We start from the raw sequence: 19,350 nt of genomic DNA, 5'->3' as shown, positions 1-19,350 counted from the left end.
ATTTATAATAAAAGATCAAAGTGCCATACAAATGATGCAATGTATTAGACAAAACTAGACTGCTCTTAAGTCTTTAATTACTTAGAATGGGTTGTAGGTTTCGATTCACTAATATGTAAATCCCAGAGCTTCTTTCAAGTCACATTACCAAGATAATGTAAGGATGTGACATTTTTAAAATTTCTACTTTGGCAATAGAAGCAGTCTGACTCAAGGTTGGAGTACAGACAGAATCTAATCTCACACCTTTAATGCACTGCTTGAGCTGAGAAGTCACTTTTTAAAAAAATATAAAACTTTAAGTTATCTCAGGACTGCAATTTGATAGTAGTTCTGGGATTTACATATTAATGAATCAAAACCTGCACCCCCATTCTAAGTGATTAAAGACTTAACAACAATTGAACAGATTTGTTCAATACATCGGATCAGTTGTATGACACTTTGATCTTTTACTATAACTTGTGTCCTATGATCCTACCCCATTAGCTACGTGACGAAGGAGCAGCGCTAAGAAAGATTGTACTTTGAAATAAACCTGTTGGACTGTAACCCAGTGTTGCGATTTTTAACTTTGTCCGTCCTAGTCCAACACTGGCACCTCCACATCATATTTAAAGATACCAGTTTTAATTGGCAGCCTCGTAATAACCTGGGACACTAAGTTGTTTTAGGTGGATCAAACACTCAGTCACATTTTGCAGTTCAGCATCGGAACATTGGAGATTATCTGGTCACTATGCACTCCAAAGGGGGAAGCAGCTTGTTTAATTGTCAGATCTGTTAGCAAACAGGCAGGTCAGAGTCAGTGGAAAAATAAACTAATCAAGATTTTGATCCACGGACAACTGGTGGTCAATTGCAAAAAGAATTGCCAAGGGCAAAACGGCTTGGTGTCTACTCAGAAAGAAGCTATGGATGATAGCAAACTAAGGATAACAACTAATTCTTTGAGAGACTGAAGAAAACTGCAAAGCTTTATTGCTATCAGCTTAAAGGTGGAACATGAATACATTATGAGACTTGGTGCACTGTAGTACAAAAATATTAATTATAATCTGAATTAAGGATTTAACAGCAATCTAGGTTTGTTCAATATATTGCATCAGTTGTATGACATTTTGATCTTTTACTATAAATTGTGTCCTCTGATCCTGCCCCAAACTGGAGTAGAAGAGATATTTGGTGTTGTACTTTCTCAAGTCATTCGAAACAACTCAACATGATAATCCTGTTCTGAAAGCTAACTAACTTCTATACTTTATATAAAGAGTTTAGAATACATATGTAGTAATAACAGGTCTACATAAAACATCAGGGAAAATATAAAGCTTTAATCAGGGTACAACACCATCGAGGAGGAAACGTAATTAAAGGAAGACTTATTGCGCTTTGAGTTAGTAAACAAGAGTCATATGTCAGGGACATTTAAAATTCTGAATGAATGGGGTAAGAGGCAAATTATTTTCAAGTATTGGGGGAATGGGGATCACGAACAAGTGAACATAAGGTATTTCGAACCGTTAGGAGAAAACATGTCTTTACAGAATTGTAAAGTTATAGAACTCACATCCAAGGTTAGAAGCTATGGCAGAAATGCTCTCCATTTTCAAGATCAAATTGCACGGATGGGAGGAGGAAAATACATCAGAAGGAAACCAGGACATCAACAGCAACTGATATTGTCAACTGAACTTGCTTTTGCATATATCCCTGTGCCAGCTCAGGATGTCCAAGAGTTTTAGAGCCAGTTGAGCACTTTTCCCACATGCAGTCAGCAAGAGTTAGGAAACAAAAGTGAATTTTCAAATATGGTCCCACCAACAGCAATGAAATAAATGACAAGATAACCTCTTTTAGCTGCATTTGTCAATGTATGAAGATTGGCAATGCACTAGTGAAAAACTCTATGGCTCTCTTCAAATAGTGACATTGGATTATTGAATGACAGTCTTTGTTTAACTTTCTGAATTTTAGCATCTCTAGGAGTACAGTACTCCCTTAATATTGCACTGAGTTGTTGATTTAGATAATGCAATTCAGACTTTAGTGTGGACTTCAACTCAACACCACCGGAGATGAAAATACAACCACTGAGACAAGTCAGTAAAACTTGTTCACAAAGTGAGTATCAAAAACATAATTTGGAGGTGCCAATGTTGGACTGGGTTGTACAAAGTTAAAAATCATTTTATCCAACAGGTTTATTTGGAAGCACTAGCTTTCAGAGTGCTGCTCCTTCATCAGATGCTTGTGGAGTGCAAGTTTGCACTCCACAACCACCTGAAAGAGCAGTGCTCCAAAAGCTAGTGCTTCCAAATAAAACTTGGACTATAATTTGGTGTTGTGTGATTTTTAACATAATCAAAAACATAGATTGACTGGACTGGAAGATCTTATTCAGGTTTTAAAACATACATATTTTTATGAAATCTCAGTCTGATGCATAGAAAAGCTAAACAAATACAGCATTATGAAGCCTACCAGATGGTTTAATATTGGTGCGATTTTTGTTAAAAGTAGGCAAAAGCATCTCTGAGAATGTGAAAGTTTATTAATTCTGGTGAAGCAGCAATTTACCTGCACTTCCCTCAATCCAGTCTAATGCATTCACTATTCACAATGTGGTCTTCTCTACCCTGAAGAGAGGAAGCACAGACTGGGCACCACCTCGCAGAACACCTACATTCTATCCGCAAAAATGACCCTGAGCTTCCGGTTAGCAGCCATTTCAACACGTTTCCTGGCCAACATTGTCTTGGGGCTGCTACAGTGCTCCAGTGAAGCTCAGCACAAGTTGGAAGAATAGCACCTCATTTTCTGTTTGGTAACTCTGCAACCTTCTGGACTCAATATTGTGCACAATAGATTTTAGGGCCTAAGGACTTCTCTGATGTCCTTATCCCAACCTTCACATACCAGGCCATGTCATCACATGGGCTGCTAACACACACATCTCATTGTCAGCCACTAATGGTCCATGCTAGCAACTACTCATTCTCCCAGGTGACATTTACCCAATCCTTTGTCTGCCCAACTGTTTTTGTCTCTCGAGGCTTCAATCTTTTTTTATCGTTTAGTCCTTCCCCCTCCCTCCTCCCCCTTCTTTAGCATATATAACAATTTCCTAGCTACAATCAATGCCGAAGAAGGATCACCAGACCAAAAATGGTAACTCCACTTTTTCTCCACGGATGCGGTCAGATCTGCTGAGTTTTTCCAGCAATTTCTGGTGTTGTCAATAATTCACACATCTCATTCAAAGGTTTATTAGGATGCTTTTCTCTTTTAAAGCAATTTATCAGTCATGGAGATTAGATTAGATTAGATTAGATTAGATTAGGAGATTTAAACCCTAAGAATAATGCTGACATGCGGGAGAGTTAAAGTAAACTCCTGATCGCAAGGAATGCATTTCAGCACATGGGAGTCACCAGTTGCTTTAAGCTTGCTAATGTTGCCTTCCGATGAAAAAAAATTGGACTTCGTACAGCTTCACAGTTTGATTTTGCTGGATAATAAATTTTTCGAAGGAAATGGTCCAGCTCATTAATTTCAATTAAAAAGCTTTTGTCCTAAAAGTTGGAGTTAATTCAAATGAATGAGTTTTAAAAAATCAACTGTAAATGTGCAATAAATAATGTTTTACCATCTCTGTTAGACAGCAGATACACCAACCCATTAAGACACGTATCTGTAACTTCAGAAATATTGGTGGCACATCTTCCAATTGCCTGAATTGTGGCTGCAGCAAATTGCTTGTCCTGACTTTTCACATAGGTCTGAGCATGAAGAGAAATAGGAAAAGAAAAATCAAATTACTTGGATTGATGTGCACCCCTATACACCCTTTGGCCCTGCAACAAAAAGAATGGTACCAAGAAAGTGTAGTTTCTTTTTTAAAAGCATTCTGTTTGATTATTTACTTCATATTCTAATTAAAATGCTGTAACTTAGCAATGTGCGAAACAAATATATGAAATGCATTTTTAAAAATACCTTTAAGTTGAGTAACTGATTAAAGCAACAGAGATGCATTGACACATTGCCACCAAGTGGCAGGATGGAGTGTCACATCTATAATTTCCTGTTCTCAGTTAATCTCTGGATGCAATAAATTTAACCCTACCCACTTCATGTCTGGATTATGGATCTATTCAACTTTTGCAAACCATTTTCTAGCCATTTCAAGAGCAGCAACAGCAGAATCCTGAAAACAGATCACTTGTTTTGTCATCCAGTGAAGAATGGCACATGCATCAATGAGATACAATCTAACATATAACAGAAAATATATATTTATAATTAACTACTTTACCTGAAAGTGGCAGAAGACTGTGCAGTTAGGAATTCAAGCAAGTCATATAGATGGCAAGCATTTTATATGTTGCATTTAGAATCCATATCCTGAATAAGCATTAAAAATTAGGTGAAAAGAATCACATGGATCAGTCGAATCAGGCAGTAACTGTGACTGGACCCACCTGAAATTCTCGTAGCACTATAGAGATGTTGGTTTCGCTGGTCAGGTTTGTTAGAATTTCAAGCTGTATAGAACAACAACATATCTTCATCTCTCAAGGAATAATAAAAACTGTGGCCATGCATTGATACAAATATAGGAGAGCAAATTTCACAAATATTCTGCTAAATTACAAACAAAAAGCAAAATTATTGAACATTTACTGCATTTCTGTAAACTGGTCACTTTCTTAGGAAATTAAGTGTCAGGAGGAGAGAAAATAGTGATTAACGGAGTCCTGAACTGGACTGCACTGGGTCACTGCTGTTCAGAATGTAGGTAAACAGTTAAACAAAGGACTAGTTTTAATACAAAATTTGGTCATACCACTAATCTGATGGCAGGCAACAAACATAAAAGGAGATAAGTAATGTTAAAAACACTTCGGCTCAGGTTTTGCAAGATAGATTTTTTAAAAACTAGTTTAGTTCACATTTCAATGGGGGGGGGGGGGGGAGAAAAGAGAAGAAAGTGTCTATATAATGCCATAAGCACAATTAGCAAAGAAAAATGAATTGGATAAAATTGCTCAATATAAAGCTTTACCAATAAAACTTAGAATAAAACTTCAACGGCAAATGAGTTTGAGTTTTAATATTTTAAGCAGACTTTTGCCCGAAGTCCCAGTAAAGAAGCTGTTTTAGGACTACTTGCAAAAATATTGTAGCGTTGTCATAAAAATATGAGAATGCATGAATATTCAGGTATTTCGCATATGTAGATTTGGGCGCTTTTCCAAAAAGCCCTTCAGGAAATAAGGCAGGTTAGAATCCAATGTAACAATCGCAAACTTGCTGCTCAATTAACTTTCCCATTTTCAAGTGTTTTTCAGTAAATTTAAAGCAAATGAGATTTTGTTTGGTAATGGTAACTGGACTTATAATCCAGAACCCTCCATGTCCAAGAGAAATGGGTAGGAATCGTAATATGGCAGATGAAATGTTTATTCAAAAAAATCTGTAAATAAAAACTAAACTAATGGTGATCATATGCCTATTGTTAATTGTTGTAAAGACCCATCTGGCTCACCAATGCTAGTCTCTTTCCTAGTCTGGCTTACAGGTGACTCCAAACCCACAACAATACTGTTGATTCTTAACTGGTTCTTGGCAATTAGGAGTGGGCAACAAACAGTGGCTTAGCCAACGATACCCACATCCTAAACATTAATTTTTAAAAAGCAGCAGCTGTTGTTCAAATCTGTTGCAACAGTTTTTCTTCTAATTCATTTGCAATTTTAAATGCTCTCATGGACAAAGAACTGGTAAACTACTCAGTTGGTCCCATCCAGAAAGGAATTTTAAATACTCTTGGCAACTTGTCAAATGTGTGGCATGAAGACCATAAGAAATGGGGCAGGCGGCCATTCAGCTGCTCAAGCTTGCTCAGTCATTCAATAGCATCACCAAAGGGTTTGGTAAATGTATACTTGATAGAAAAACCTGAATGCATCCAAAAATATAAAACCCCTGACCCAAATAAATTCAGTGCAAATAAAAAAAAGTTTGTTTTCAGATCAACTTAAGCAAATTCATCTTAGATTATAGTTCACTTCACTTGAAATACTACAAATAGTGCAGTTTTTTTTTCCCAACTGCTTGATTTATACATATAATATTGCATTATACATGTCAAATAGTTGGACCTCACCAGCAAGACTTACTTACAACTCAAAACAGAAAATTTCTTGAATGTTTCTTTCCAGTTGCTCTAAATTGACCAGGTCTGTTGTACATAGTAACTCTATTCTAATTGTATATTTTAAGCAATAGCAGAGAAGGGTCAAATGATATACCATACCTTCAAAATTTTTATCTGTGTTGGATCAGTGGATCGAATGTAAAAGCTTTTCAGATATGGCTCAAACATCCCCTGTGGAAAAAGATTATTTGTCCAGTTTCAAATGCCTTTAAGAAAAAAGGAAAAATCTAAACTACTGATAACTGACAACTTGGCAGATGTCAAAACCACTGTAAACATACCTTATTTCGTATAGTCATTGTTGCAATGTTCTGCAACACAATGTATTGCACTTCCCTGCATATTAAAGAGAAAAGGTCAGCATCAAACAACAGGAATCACTCTATAGTCAAGAGAACTTTCAGGTAATTGTGAGTAGATGCTTTGAATAAGCCTGGAGAGGGAGGAAAGGTATTTCTTGTTCGGTGCTTCACTCACTTTCTAATTGCAAAGGCAGGTTCTATACCTTCACTTCTTATAGTCCCCAATCCTAGGTGGTGACTTGTACATTGCAGTAGCTCCATTCATTTTAAGTAGAGAAATGCAACTTCAGGCTGGCCCAGATCTTGATCCATCCAACTCTAAAGTTATCAGCATTGGCTGAGGTTCCTTTTAATTAAATCATGGATGTAAGCACTGCAGATGAGGCCAACATTTACTTGTTCAACCTGAATTACTTTCAAACAAACAGATGGTAGGGAGTTATCATCTTGAACCAGAGGTCCACCTAGTAGTTGCACACACCCAGCAGTTAGGAAGGGAATTCCAAGTGTACGACACAGTGAAAGAATAGTAGTATATTATCAAGTTAGAATGGCATGTGATTTGGAGGGGAATTGTAGATGGCTGTGTTCTCACACCTGCTGTCCTCATTCTTCTAGGTAGGAGAGGTCACTTGTGCCGAAGATGCTGCAAAGACAGCTTGCTGCAGTGCATCTTATACGTGGTGTATTTAACCATGATTGGGTGTTCAGAGTGGAAGGAGTGAAGAGTTAAGATTTTTAACAGAATGCTGATCAAAAAAACTATTTTTTCCTGGGCAGTGTGAAGCTTCTATGCATTATTGGAGCAGAATTCATCCAAATAAGTGGACAACATTCCATCACAATCTTAACTTTCCCTCACAGGAGGAGGACAGGTATTAGTGAGTTGAGGGGTCAGCCCCTTGCTCCAGAGTTTCCAACCTATGACTGGCGTCTTGCAGTCATTGCATACAAGGGTAGCCCATTTATCTTTCAATAATCCTTGGAAGTAAGAGATATACATTAATAGAAGTGGAGTTTCAGAATCTGGGCAGGTCAAATCAGTCCCAGAAGAATCTCATCATGAAGGGTCACCTTCTATTGAAATAAATGAGTTTGCTCAAAGACTTCAATTAAAAGTGTTCAGTTACATCAATTTCCAACCTCAATGCCACTCAACCAATATTGGAGAATTTCATAACCTAACTTGCTGTCCTAATCTTATTGTCCTAATTTCTCCCAAATAGACATTACTAAATGAAACCCCTGAACAGCAAAGAGAAACTTGACCAAATCTATCAAAAATCCGACTCTCAAAAGAAGCTGGAGTCAATTCCGATCATCTTTCTGCAGCACTGAACTGAGAAATGTCCCAATGTGCGTGACCACGACTGTGCATTTTTAAGTTGAAAAAATGAGAACCACCTGAACAGGACTACAGGAAACATTTGAACCAAAATTACAAATCTTGAAAGTGGTGTTTATTTAAACACTTTCACAATGAATTGGGTCATCAACTTTGGTCTGTTCTTTTCAAATTTAACCCTTGACAGCAGTTCTGCAAGCAGATTTTTTTTTAAAAAGGAAACTGACCTGTGGCTTCGAAGCAATCGAACCAACGACTTGGCAACAAGGTTAACTTCTGACTTTGGTGCAAGGTGCCAATAGAGCTGAGCAACACCCATTACCACCTGAAGAAAAACAGAAGAATTTGATAACCCAATTATTAAACAACAAGAATTTTGAAGTGTGCATGTCACCTTTTTTGTTGAGGAAGGTATTCGCCTATGTTGTGGTATGACATTAATTGGTTTTATTTGAAATGTGGGTGTTGCCAGCTAGTCCAGCATTTATTACCCATTCTTAATTGTCCAGAGGGTAGTTACGAGTCAATCACACCATTGTGGGTCTGGAGGCATACATAGGCCAGACCAAATAAGGATTTTAGATTTCCTATCCCATAGGACAATAGTGAACTAATGCACTTTTACAACAATCGGCAGTGGTTACATGGTCTCCATTAGATTAGCTATTTAAACTACAAACTTTTTTTTTTAAAAAAGTTAAATTCCAATTTCAACATCTGCTCAGAACATTAGCCCAGGGTCCTGGATTGCCACGATGTTATTATACCCCTTTAAATTGCTTAAAATTCTCAAAGCACGACTATGCTGATCACGTATAAAGGTGTAATGATTTGTAAGGGAAGTCAATACTGAAACTGGCTAAAGATGTGGGGTGGGTGGGTAGGGGGATTGTGTTTTGGGTAGGATGGAGATCCCTAGTTTGGCCATTAGCCTGATCATGGAACCGAATAAGGCAAATTAGGGATGGTAATAGATCCAAGGACATGCATATAAATTGGCCAATAATAAAAAAAAAGCAGTTGACAGGATTGGGAGGAGTTCAGATTTCTGCAAAGGAGGTCAAGGAATTGATAATGAGAGGGAATACAGAGTACGAGAGCCTGTGGGGAGCATACAAACTGCCTAAGTTCTATATGTTAGCGAGTTTTGAGAAGCTTTGTACCTCAGATTGAGGTTCTGCTCGCTGAGCTGGAAGGTTTGGTTTCATACACATTTTGTCCCCATACTAGGTAACAATTAGTATCCGGATGAAGCACTGGTGGTGTCGTCAGCTTTCTATTTGTATGTTTGAGTTTCCTTGGGCTGGTGATGTCATTTCCTGTGGTGACATCATGTCTTTAAGACCATCAATAATACCCTTACTGGCATAAAATTCACTAAAGAGGAGGAAGACAACAACAAACTGCCAGATATTGCAGTAGAACAGCCAGTGGGGAACTTCAAACCAGCATCTACAGGAAGACAACACATACAGATCAAATATTGAACTACAGAAGCAAACTATCCCAATATCCACAAACAATGCTGCATCAGAATGTTACTACAATGAGCCGCCACACACTGCAGCACAGAGGAACTACGCAGAGCAGAAGAAAATCACCTGTACAATGCATTCAAAAAGAACGGGTACCCAATGAACAGAGTCCGCTGATTTCTGAGCAACAAACCCAAACAAGCAGACAAAACACATCCAGAAACCTTTGCCACTCTCCTCTACAATAAAGACATCTCTGAAATGACTGCCAGACTACTCAGACCCCTTGGCATCACAGTAGCCCACAAATCCACCAACACACTAAAACAGCAGCTAATGAACATGAAAAGACCCTATATAAAAATGCAAAACTAATGTCAACTACAAAATACTTGGCAAGAACTGTAACAAACACTACATTGGACAAACAGGCAGAAAACTAACCACCAGGATACATGAACATCCACTAGCCACAAAACGACATGAGCCACTCTCACTAGTATCCTTACATACAGATGAGGAAGGACACCACTTCAACTGAGACAACACATCCATCCTAGGTCAGCTAAATCGAGACACACAAGAATTCCTAGAAGCATGGCATTCTAACCAGAACTCTATCAACAAACATATCGCCTTGGATCCCATTTAACACCGCCGGAGAAAAAGAACAGGAAATGACATCACCAACCTAAAGGAAACACAAACATAAGTAGAAAGTGGGCTACATCACCAGTGTTTCATTCGGAGACTCACTAAAAATGTTACCTAGTATGGTGGTGAAACGCCTGAAAACGAACTTTCCAGCTCAGCAAGCAAACCCACATCCAGTTCTATAAGTATATTAACAGAAAAGGGTTTAATGAAGACAAATGTGGATTCTCTGTCACGAACAGGTAACTTGATAATGGGAATCAAATACAGCAGACCAGTTAAATACACATTTTGGCTATATATTCAGAGGACAATAAATAATGAGCTAACATGTTGGAAATTATACTGACTATGTGAGGGAGGAACTGGGGGTAAAAATCATCAGTATTAGTAGGGAAATGGTGTTGGAGAAATTTATGGGATTGAAAACCAACAATGATACTAGAACTGTATAATAAATGTTGGTTAGATATAGCCAGAATAGTATGTACAGTTCTGGAACCCACATCAGAAGAGGAATGCAATTGCTCTGGAGATGGTTCAGAGGAGATTTATGAGCATGCTTCCTGGGCTGGAGAGTTTTAGTTATGATGACTGGATAGATTGGGGTTGTTTTCCTTGGAACAGAAAAGACTGAGAAGCAACATTGAGCTATGAAAAATTATGGATTGGTATTGATATGATACATAGGAAGGAACGTTTCCCCGTGGTGAGGGACCAGAGACCATGGGGATAGATTTAAGGTCTGGGATAGGAGGTATGGTGGGGATGCAAAGTAGTTTTTCAACAGGAAGGAGATGGGAATCTGGAACTCACTAAGGGTGTTGGAAGCAGACACCCTAACATTTACCAAGTGTTTAGACATGCACTTGCATTGCCAAAACTTACAAAGCTATGGGCCAAGTGATTGAAAATAGAAAAGGTAGGTGATTGGCTTATTGAATCTGTGTTGGTCAAAAACAAAGGGCTTTCTTTTGTGCTGTAGACCTCTATGACAAATCCCCAGGGCCTGTTAATCTACAGTCTAGAGTACTTAAGGCAGTGGCCCTAGAAATAGTGAATGCATTGCTGGTCATACTTTAAGATTCTACAGACTCAAAAACAGTTCCTATGGATTGGAGCTACTGGCATCGTGGTAACAGAGGAAGCTGGTGGCACAGTCAGGAAGGATAAACGAGGGGGAAATAGTGATGGTGAAATTCACTGCAATTTTTTGAGGATGTAACTAGAAGCAATGATGAGGAGGAGCCAGTGGATGCAATTCACTTGACTTGCATAAGGCTTTTGATAAGATCCCACATAATATATTCAAGTGCACAAGATTGGGGGTACTGTACTGACATGGATAGGTAACTGGTTGCCAGACAGGAAACAAAGGAGGAATAAACAGGTATTTTTCTGAGTCACAGGCAATAACTAGCTAGGTACTGCAGCTTCCAGTGCCTTGACACCAGCTATTCAAAACATAAACGTAATATCTTCAAGTTTGCAGATGACACAAAGCTGGGTGGGAGGGCGAGCTGCAAGGAGGCAAAATGCTCAAGTGTGATTTGAACAAATTGAGTGAGTGGATGAATGCCCGGCAGATGAAGTGCAATTGGATAAATGTGAGTGTCTTCATTTTGGTAGCAAAAACAGGAAGGCAAATTATTGTCTGAATGCAGACACATTGGGAAAATGAGACCTGGGTGTCTTTGTACACCAGTCATTGAAAGTAAATATGTAGTTGCAGCAGGCAGTGACAATGCAAAGGGCACACTGGCCTTCTAGCAAGAGGACTCAAGTACAGGAGCAGGGAAGCCTTATTGCAATTGCACAGAGCCTTGGTGAGACACACCTGAAGTACTGTTTGCGGTTTTGGTCTGCTGGTCTGAGGAAGGATGCTCTTGCTATGGAGGAAGTATAACAAAGGTTTATCACATTGATTCCTGGGGTGACAGGACTGATGTATGAAGGGACACTGGATTATATTCACGAGAATTTAGAAAAATGAGGTAGCTATATCGGAGGACAATTAATTTTTGAAATTAGTGAGGAAGACCAGTTTGTTGCTTCTGTCCTAATTTCTATCTTAGTCATTTTGCTATTGAAACCTTGTCCAAACTTTTGTCATGTTTAGTATTTTTATGGAGTCTTTCTTGATTACTCTCCCTTTGTCCACTCTACGTGAATTTCTGCTCGCATAAAACCTTGCTGCTGCAGTCCTGTCTGACTGAACCATTGTCTTTCTTCTTTATGAAAGGACAGGCTCACACAGCCCACCATTTTATGACTCTCATTGTATTCAAATTTTCACATCTAAAGCCCATTGAGACAACATCTTCCAGATATATGAATCTCTTCAACTTCATAATTTCCACTGGCTTGCTCAGTTTAAATTCCCCCACCCCTCACACTCTGCAACCTCCAATCTGAACACCTCCAACCCTCTCATCCTTTAATACCACTTAAGTGATAACTGACCTACTCACTAATGTCTCTCCTTCAGTCCAATGTCAATTTTTACTTCTCTGCTTCTCAGCGAAGCACATATTTTGCTACATTAAAATTGTTAAGCATGAACTGCAAATAAATTAACCCTTGTTTTGGTGGTTTGCTAGAGTGTTACAGGATAGTGAAAAGATTAGTTCCTCCTTAAAAAGTGTCTCATGGTTTTCATGAGCTTCTAGATGAGAAATAACAGTTAGTGCAATTAACCTTGAGCAATTTTAATCCTTGGAAGCAAAAACAGAATTCAACAAACATAATGCAGAGTTATCTTTATTCCATTTAGGAAGTCTGAAAAATAGCACAGCAATAACCAAAGGCCGAATCAAAGACAAAATAACATTTACTGAATGTCATTTTTAGAAATCTGGAATGATTTCTGGTCATGTGTTCAATCATCCAAGGGTGCAGTGCTCTGCAGCTTAGCCTTACTTTATAATAAATGTTAATGGCAAACATTTCACTAGAGGCATTTATTAACAAAGCACAGAAAGGTGTGCATCAGCAACAAGACTAATTGTCTTGCAAGTTAGTCATCCACCTTCTCTTTTCAATGGCCAAAGCAGTGCAGCTATAATTTTCTAATAGCATTTCCTTCAATAGGATACCATGGTGCTCTTTCAGCAAGCCAAATGCAAACATCTAAAATTCACCAAACAGCAACTCATGCCAGATGCTCACATCACATCTGGCAATTTCTGCAGTTTAACAGCACCATTCTGACAATAACATTGTATATGAGAAACCTTTTGGACAAGAAGTGATGTTTTTCACTGCAAATTATTTAAAATCATCATTTTGAAAAAAACTCAGGTTCTCATGACAGATATATTTTAATAATTATTTAGAACTGACTATATGCCAACCTGCTTAGTTAAATCGGAGCAGAAGGTTGATAAGAACAGCAAACAGGGTTTGAGAGTCCATAGTTCTGTCTAACTCCACGTGGAGCAGTTAATACCATCATAATCACACTTTCTCTACTTTCACTGCTGGTCTATCTAATGAAGCAGAGTGACATGAAGCCACTGGGTATCATCTAGAGGCAATCTGGCTGGAAAGAAAACATCATTGCGTGTGCCATTTTCCCTTCCTTACATCAGGAATGACATGGATTTACTGATTATAACAATTAAGGTAATAAAGACATTGTGATGCATACAGCAGCATTCCTACTCTGTAGTAATGGCCTGGTGTTCCGGAGCAGCAGTCGATGATCTGGGTCCATTATATATGGTTTTTTAGCAGCAACACCATTTTTATTTTGGTCCTCATCAGAATCATAGAATGCTTTCTCATTGTTTTCATTCAACATCTCCTCCTGCAAAAGAAACAAATTGCTAATTATAAATGAATTAAAGCTTAATACTGCTGTACAGGCCCTTCAATACCTCCAATTTTTTTTTATATAATTGCAACTATAAAAACCAAGAAAAAATATAATTTGCTGCTTGTATTTGAGTACTTTGATTGCTTTGCAGTACATATTGAACTTTCATTATAGCAACCCATGTTTTACTCTAACAAAGTTGATAGACAATAGCTGGATGGCTTCTTTTGGGGTTGTAAACTTCTGTGGTATAATTCCAATGACCAGCGTACATCAGGGCGACACAGTGGCTCAGTGGTTAGCACTGCTACCTCAAAGCACCAGGGTCCCAGGTTCGAATCTAGCCTCAGGTGACTGACTGCGTGGTGTTTGCACATTCTCCCAGTGTCTGCATGGGTTCCCTCCGGGTGCTCCAGTTTCCTCCCACAGTCAAGATAATGTGCTGGTTAGGTGAATTGGCCACGCTACGTTGCCCATAGTATTAGATGCATTAGTCAGAGGGAAATGGGTCTGGGTGGGTTACTCTGCAGAGGGTCGGTGTGGATTGGCTGGGCCGAAGGGCCTGTTTCCACACTGTAGGGAATCTAATCTATACATCCCGTCTAAAATAGACATCAGGAAAGAAATCACGTGTGCATAATTAGATAGCATTTTCATTCCACGTTTCAACATCTAGATTTTAAAAATATAAAACAGATTACACTCCACACCAAATTGTGTCTCACCTGTACAATTAAATGCTTTAGCTTTTACTTTTCATAATCCATTTTAGAACATTTATTGACTGTATCTTTGCGATTTGTAATAAAAGTGAAGGTTTCCATTGGACAAAAGTGGTTATTCCAAAACTCAGCATGAAATCTGGAGCATTCAATAATTTTTGGGCTCTTTATGAACATCTAATGTCTTTTTCAAAAAAATGATTTTAACAGCGTTTTATTCCCTGTTTTGTCAATACACAAATTTCAACTGATAACTAAATACTCCTTCAAAAAGAGAGTGGACAATGCACAATATGATGTGCAGGTGAATACTAAAAAAAAACACTCATCTGAAGCATTTTTTTTTTAAAAGGCACTCAAGTCACAGAACCAATTGCCTTTTCTGTCAAAAGCACAATAAATAAATTGACTACCACTAAGTGAAGGAAAAGCAGGCTTAAATCAGTCCCATCAAGAGCTCCATACAACCCACAACCTAAAATTACCCTATTTTCACAACAACAGGCTCTGACAGTGCTGTTAAGTGCATTAGCTGCCCACAGATGACAGCAAGCCATCAACTGCACTGAGCAAAGCCACTCAACAAGCTGCACTTTACAGCTGTACATAAAAATAAATAACCTTCAATTAGTGGCAAAATATGAATTATGGAAAGATTAACTTACTGCTGAAATTCTTGAGCTTAGCGGTTAACATTTTCTTTACAAAAACATATCTTCAGCGAGAAGAATATACAACCTTCAACAATCCATCTACATCACAATGTAACCTTCAGCATAACATTTCTAACATCCTAATTTTCCAGCTCTACAACCCTTTCAGTTGTGAAAAGCAGCTATGTAAAGAGGATGGTTTAATATTGCATCAATGTAAAATGGACACATTAAAATCAGGGTTCTAAAATTAGCAGTCTATCTTGAGTAGAGGATTACATTTTCACAGTAAAAGTTTAACCGCATTCCTTTCCATAATTGAGGTCACATCCCTAAATTAACCAATTACTGCACTAAATGCCATTTATAAAAGTACTACACTCAATATGGCCACAGAATTAGCACTATAGCAACTTTTAAAACATTTGAATTACTTGCATCTTAGGACTTAGCTTTTCACAATATTTCTTTTGTGAAGAGCATAAAGAAAAAAGTTCAACTTATTCAGAAAAATAAGTTGTTCATGGAATGCTGGTGTTACTGATGAGGTTAGTATTAATTGCCCATATCTAAGTGCCCTTGAGGAAGTGGTGGTGGTGGGGGAGGGAAGAGGAGATGGGGATGCTTCTTGGATTGCAGCAATCCATGCAAAAAAAAACTTCTCCATGCTATTAGGCAGTATGTTCCATGAATTTGACCCAGTGACACATAAGGAACGATAATGGAGTAAGGACTATATGGGGCCTGCAGGGGAACTTGCAGGTAGTGTGTTTCCATACCATTCTTGGTGGTAGAGTTGTCAGGTTTGAAAGGCTTTGGAACCTTGTTTGCATCTTGTAGATGGTTCAATTATAATTACAATGCACCAGTGGTGGAGAGAATGAAAATTTAATATTGAAATTAAAGATGTCACTAATTGGTTACTCTGCCCTGGATGGAGTTGAATTTCAAGTGTTACTACATTAATCCAAACAAGCAGGAAGAATGTCATCTGATTCCTGACTTACGCCTCACGGATGCTGACAGGCGAGTACTCACTAAAAAAAAAACGATTGCCCTGACTGGTTCTCAAAAAGAACATTTATGGCACAGATCACTCCGCCCATCATGTTCCTGCTGGTTGAAAAACAGCCCATTCAGCCTAACCCTACTTCCAGCATTGTGTCCATGGACCGGCAGATGATTCTTGAAGTCCAGGGTTTAAACAAAAAGCTGCAAGCTCTGCCTTACAGCTACTACCTTCATAAGTAAAACTCTCCAGGCGAGATTACATTCATGGTAAATCTCCTCTGCACTTTCTCCAGTGCTATTACAGCTACTGCATAAACTGTACGTAATACTCTAGTTGGAGCCAAACCAATACATCATGCAGCTCCAATGTAACCTCTCTGTTCTTAAACTCTGCGCTTCGGCTAATACACTGAGGTATACCATATTGCTTCTCACACACCAATACCCTTCTCATCTTTAGTAATTCCAAGGATCCTACCATTCATCATGCATTGCCTCACCTTATTTTTGCTGCTCAAGTGCACCACCTCTCAATTATCCAGACGGATAATTTGCCACTCATCAGCCAATCTCCTTCTGTAACCCAAGGCTAGTTATCACTCCATTAATAATTGGATCATCGGTGAATATACTGATCAACCCTCTTATTCAAGTCTAAATTATTTAGATATACGTTGCAAAATGGATTAATGTGTAATCCCACCAGACAGGCTTCCAGCCACAAAACCCACCCCTTGACCATCACACTCTGCTTCCTGCCACTTAGCCAAACTTGCCATATTTCCTTATCCCTTTAGTGCTTACCTATCAGTCTCCCACAGAGGACCTTCTCAAAAGCCTTGCTGGAGTCCAAGTTGATCACATCAAATACACTGCCTTTATCTACATATCTCGCCATCTTTTCTAAAAATTCTAATTGGTTAGACATGACCTTCCCGCCACAAAACCATGCTGACTGTTCCTGATTAATTCCTGCCTCTCCAAATTTATTAATTTTGTCCCTCAGAATCACTTCAAATATATTGTTACCCAGCACAGATTAGATTGTAGTTTCCTGGCTTATCCCTGACTCCCTTATCAATAACAATACCACACTGTCTTTTCTCCAGTCCTTTGGCATCTCTCCTGTGGCTGGAGGGGAATTGAAAAATTGCCAGAACCCCGTCACTTCCTCCCTTGCCTCACTCAACAGCCTGGAATATATTTCATCCTGCCTTAGAGATTTACCTACTTTTAAGTCTGCCAGAAGACTCAATCTCCTCCCGGCCTGTTAATTTCTTTCTGTTCCAAAAGGTTAGCCCTAATTTCTATATCCATAATCACCCCTCACTAGTGAGCAACAAAAAATATTCATCCACAATCCTAACCTGACCTAAACCTTCGAACTCTACACAAATTACCACCATGGTCTTTAATGTGCCCCATTCTCTCCTAATTAGTCTTGTACTCTATGTACAGAAAATAATTTTGGATTTTCCTTGATTTTACTTGTCATTAGAGATAGGAGCAGATGATATGGCAAAGTATTGAATTGGGGGAGGGGGAATTACAATGCTATTAGACAGTAACTCGGGTGCCTAAACTGGGAACAGATATTCTCAGGAAAATGCATGACAGAAATGTAGAGGTTGTTTAGGGAGCACTTGCTGATAGTACTAGATAGGTTTGTCCCACTGAAGCAAGGTAGGGATGGTAGGATGAACAAACCTTGAGTGACCAGGGATATGGAACTTCTCATCAAGAACAAGGAGGAAGCTTAAGGTTGAGGAGGCAAGGATCAGACAGGGCTTTAGAGGGTGACAAAGTAGCCAGGAAGGAACTGAAGAATGGATTTAGGAGAGGTAGAAGGGGTATGAAAACTCTTTAGCAGGTAGGATTAAGGAAAACCCTAAGGCATTCTACACTTACGTGCGGAATAAGAGGATGGCCAGAGTGAGGGTATGGCCGAACAGGTACAGTGGAGGGAACTCGGGCCTGGAGTCGGAAGAGGTAGGGGAGTTGCTTAATGAATGCTTTGCTTCAGTATTCACCGAGAGGGACCTTGTTGTTTGTGAGAACAGCGTGAAACAGGCTGATATGCTAGAACAGGTTGATGTTAAGGAGGAAAATGTGCTGAAAATCTTTATAAACATAAGATAGAGAAGTCCCCTGGGTCAGACGGGATATACTCAAAGTTACTACAGGAAGTGAAGGAAGAGATTGCTGTGCCTTTGGCGATGATCCTCATTGTCCACCAGTGCTGGATGATTAGAGGGTGGCAAATGTTATTCCCTTGTTCAACAGGGAATATGGATAATCCTGGGAATCACAGACTAGTCGTCAGTCTTACGTCTGTGGCGGGCAAATTACTGGAGAGAATTCTGACTGATAGGATTTATGATTTCTAGAAAAACCACAGTTTGATTAAAGTTAGCATGGCTTTGAGGGGGGCAGGTCATGCCTCACAAGCGTTATTGAATTCTTTGAGGATGTGACAAAACACATTGATGAAGGTAGAGCAGTGAATGTGATTAATATGGATTTGAGCAAGATATTTGATAAGGTCCCCCATGGTAGGCTCATTCAGAAAGTAAGGAGGCATGGGATATAGGGAAACCTGTCTGTCCGGATATAGAATTGGATGGCCCATTGAAGAAGGGGATAGTAGAAGATGAAAAGTATTCAACCTGGAGTTCGGTGACCAGTGGTGTTCCGCGACCAGTGGTGTTCCGCAGGGATGTGTCCTGGGATCTCTACTCTTTGATTTTTATAAATGACTTTGATGAGGAAGTGAAAGGGTGGTTAGTAAGTTTGTCAATGACACCAAGGTTGGTGGAGTTATGGATAGTGCAGAGGGTTGATGTAGGTTGCAATGAGAATTTGAACAGAATACAGGGTTAAAGGCAGGAGTCTTGGCAGTGTGGCAGAACAGAGGGATCTTGGGGTCCATGTCCATAGAACATAGAAGAATACAGCGCAGTACAGGCCCTTCGGCCCTCGATGTTGCGCCGATCCAAGCCCACCTAACCTACACTAGCCCACTATCCTCCATATGCCTATCCAATGCCCGCTTAAATGCCCATAATGAGGGAGAGTCCACCACTGCTACTGGCAGGGCATTCCATGAACTCACGACTCGCTGAGTAAAGAACCTACCCCTAACATCTCT

General features: G+C 39.1%; 1 protein-coding gene across 2 annotated transcripts in view; it reads right to left on the bottom strand.

Moving 5' to 3' along the window:
• The window catches only part of ap3b1a (adaptor related protein complex 3 subunit beta 1a), a 299,213-nt gene that overhangs the window by 134,882 nt on the left and 144,981 nt on the right, over window positions 1-19,350 (bottom strand). For both annotated transcript variants that reach the window (XM_043707081.1, XM_043707091.1), the window contains 6 exons: window positions 13,649-13,807; window positions 8,098-8,195; window positions 6,505-6,559; window positions 6,323-6,394; window positions 4,485-4,547; window positions 3,650-3,782 (listed from right to left, as the gene is read on the bottom strand). In XM_043707081.1, coding sequence (XP_043563016.1) covers window positions 3,650-3,782; window positions 4,485-4,547; window positions 6,323-6,394; window positions 6,505-6,559; window positions 8,098-8,195; window positions 13,649-13,807 — 580 coding nt within the window. The remainder of the gene's footprint in view (window positions 1-3,649; window positions 3,783-4,484; window positions 4,548-6,322; window positions 6,395-6,504; window positions 6,560-8,097; window positions 8,196-13,648; window positions 13,808-19,350) is intronic.

Source organism: Chiloscyllium plagiosum, chromosome 2, assembly GCF_004010195.1.
Source record: "Chiloscyllium plagiosum isolate BGI_BamShark_2017 chromosome 2, ASM401019v2, whole genome shotgun sequence".
NCBI classification, from domain to species: Eukaryota; Metazoa; Chordata; class Chondrichthyes; order Orectolobiformes; family Hemiscylliidae; genus Chiloscyllium; species Chiloscyllium plagiosum.
Note: the sequence above shows the minus strand (reverse complement) of the source record. Positions and strands in the feature narration are given on the sequence as shown.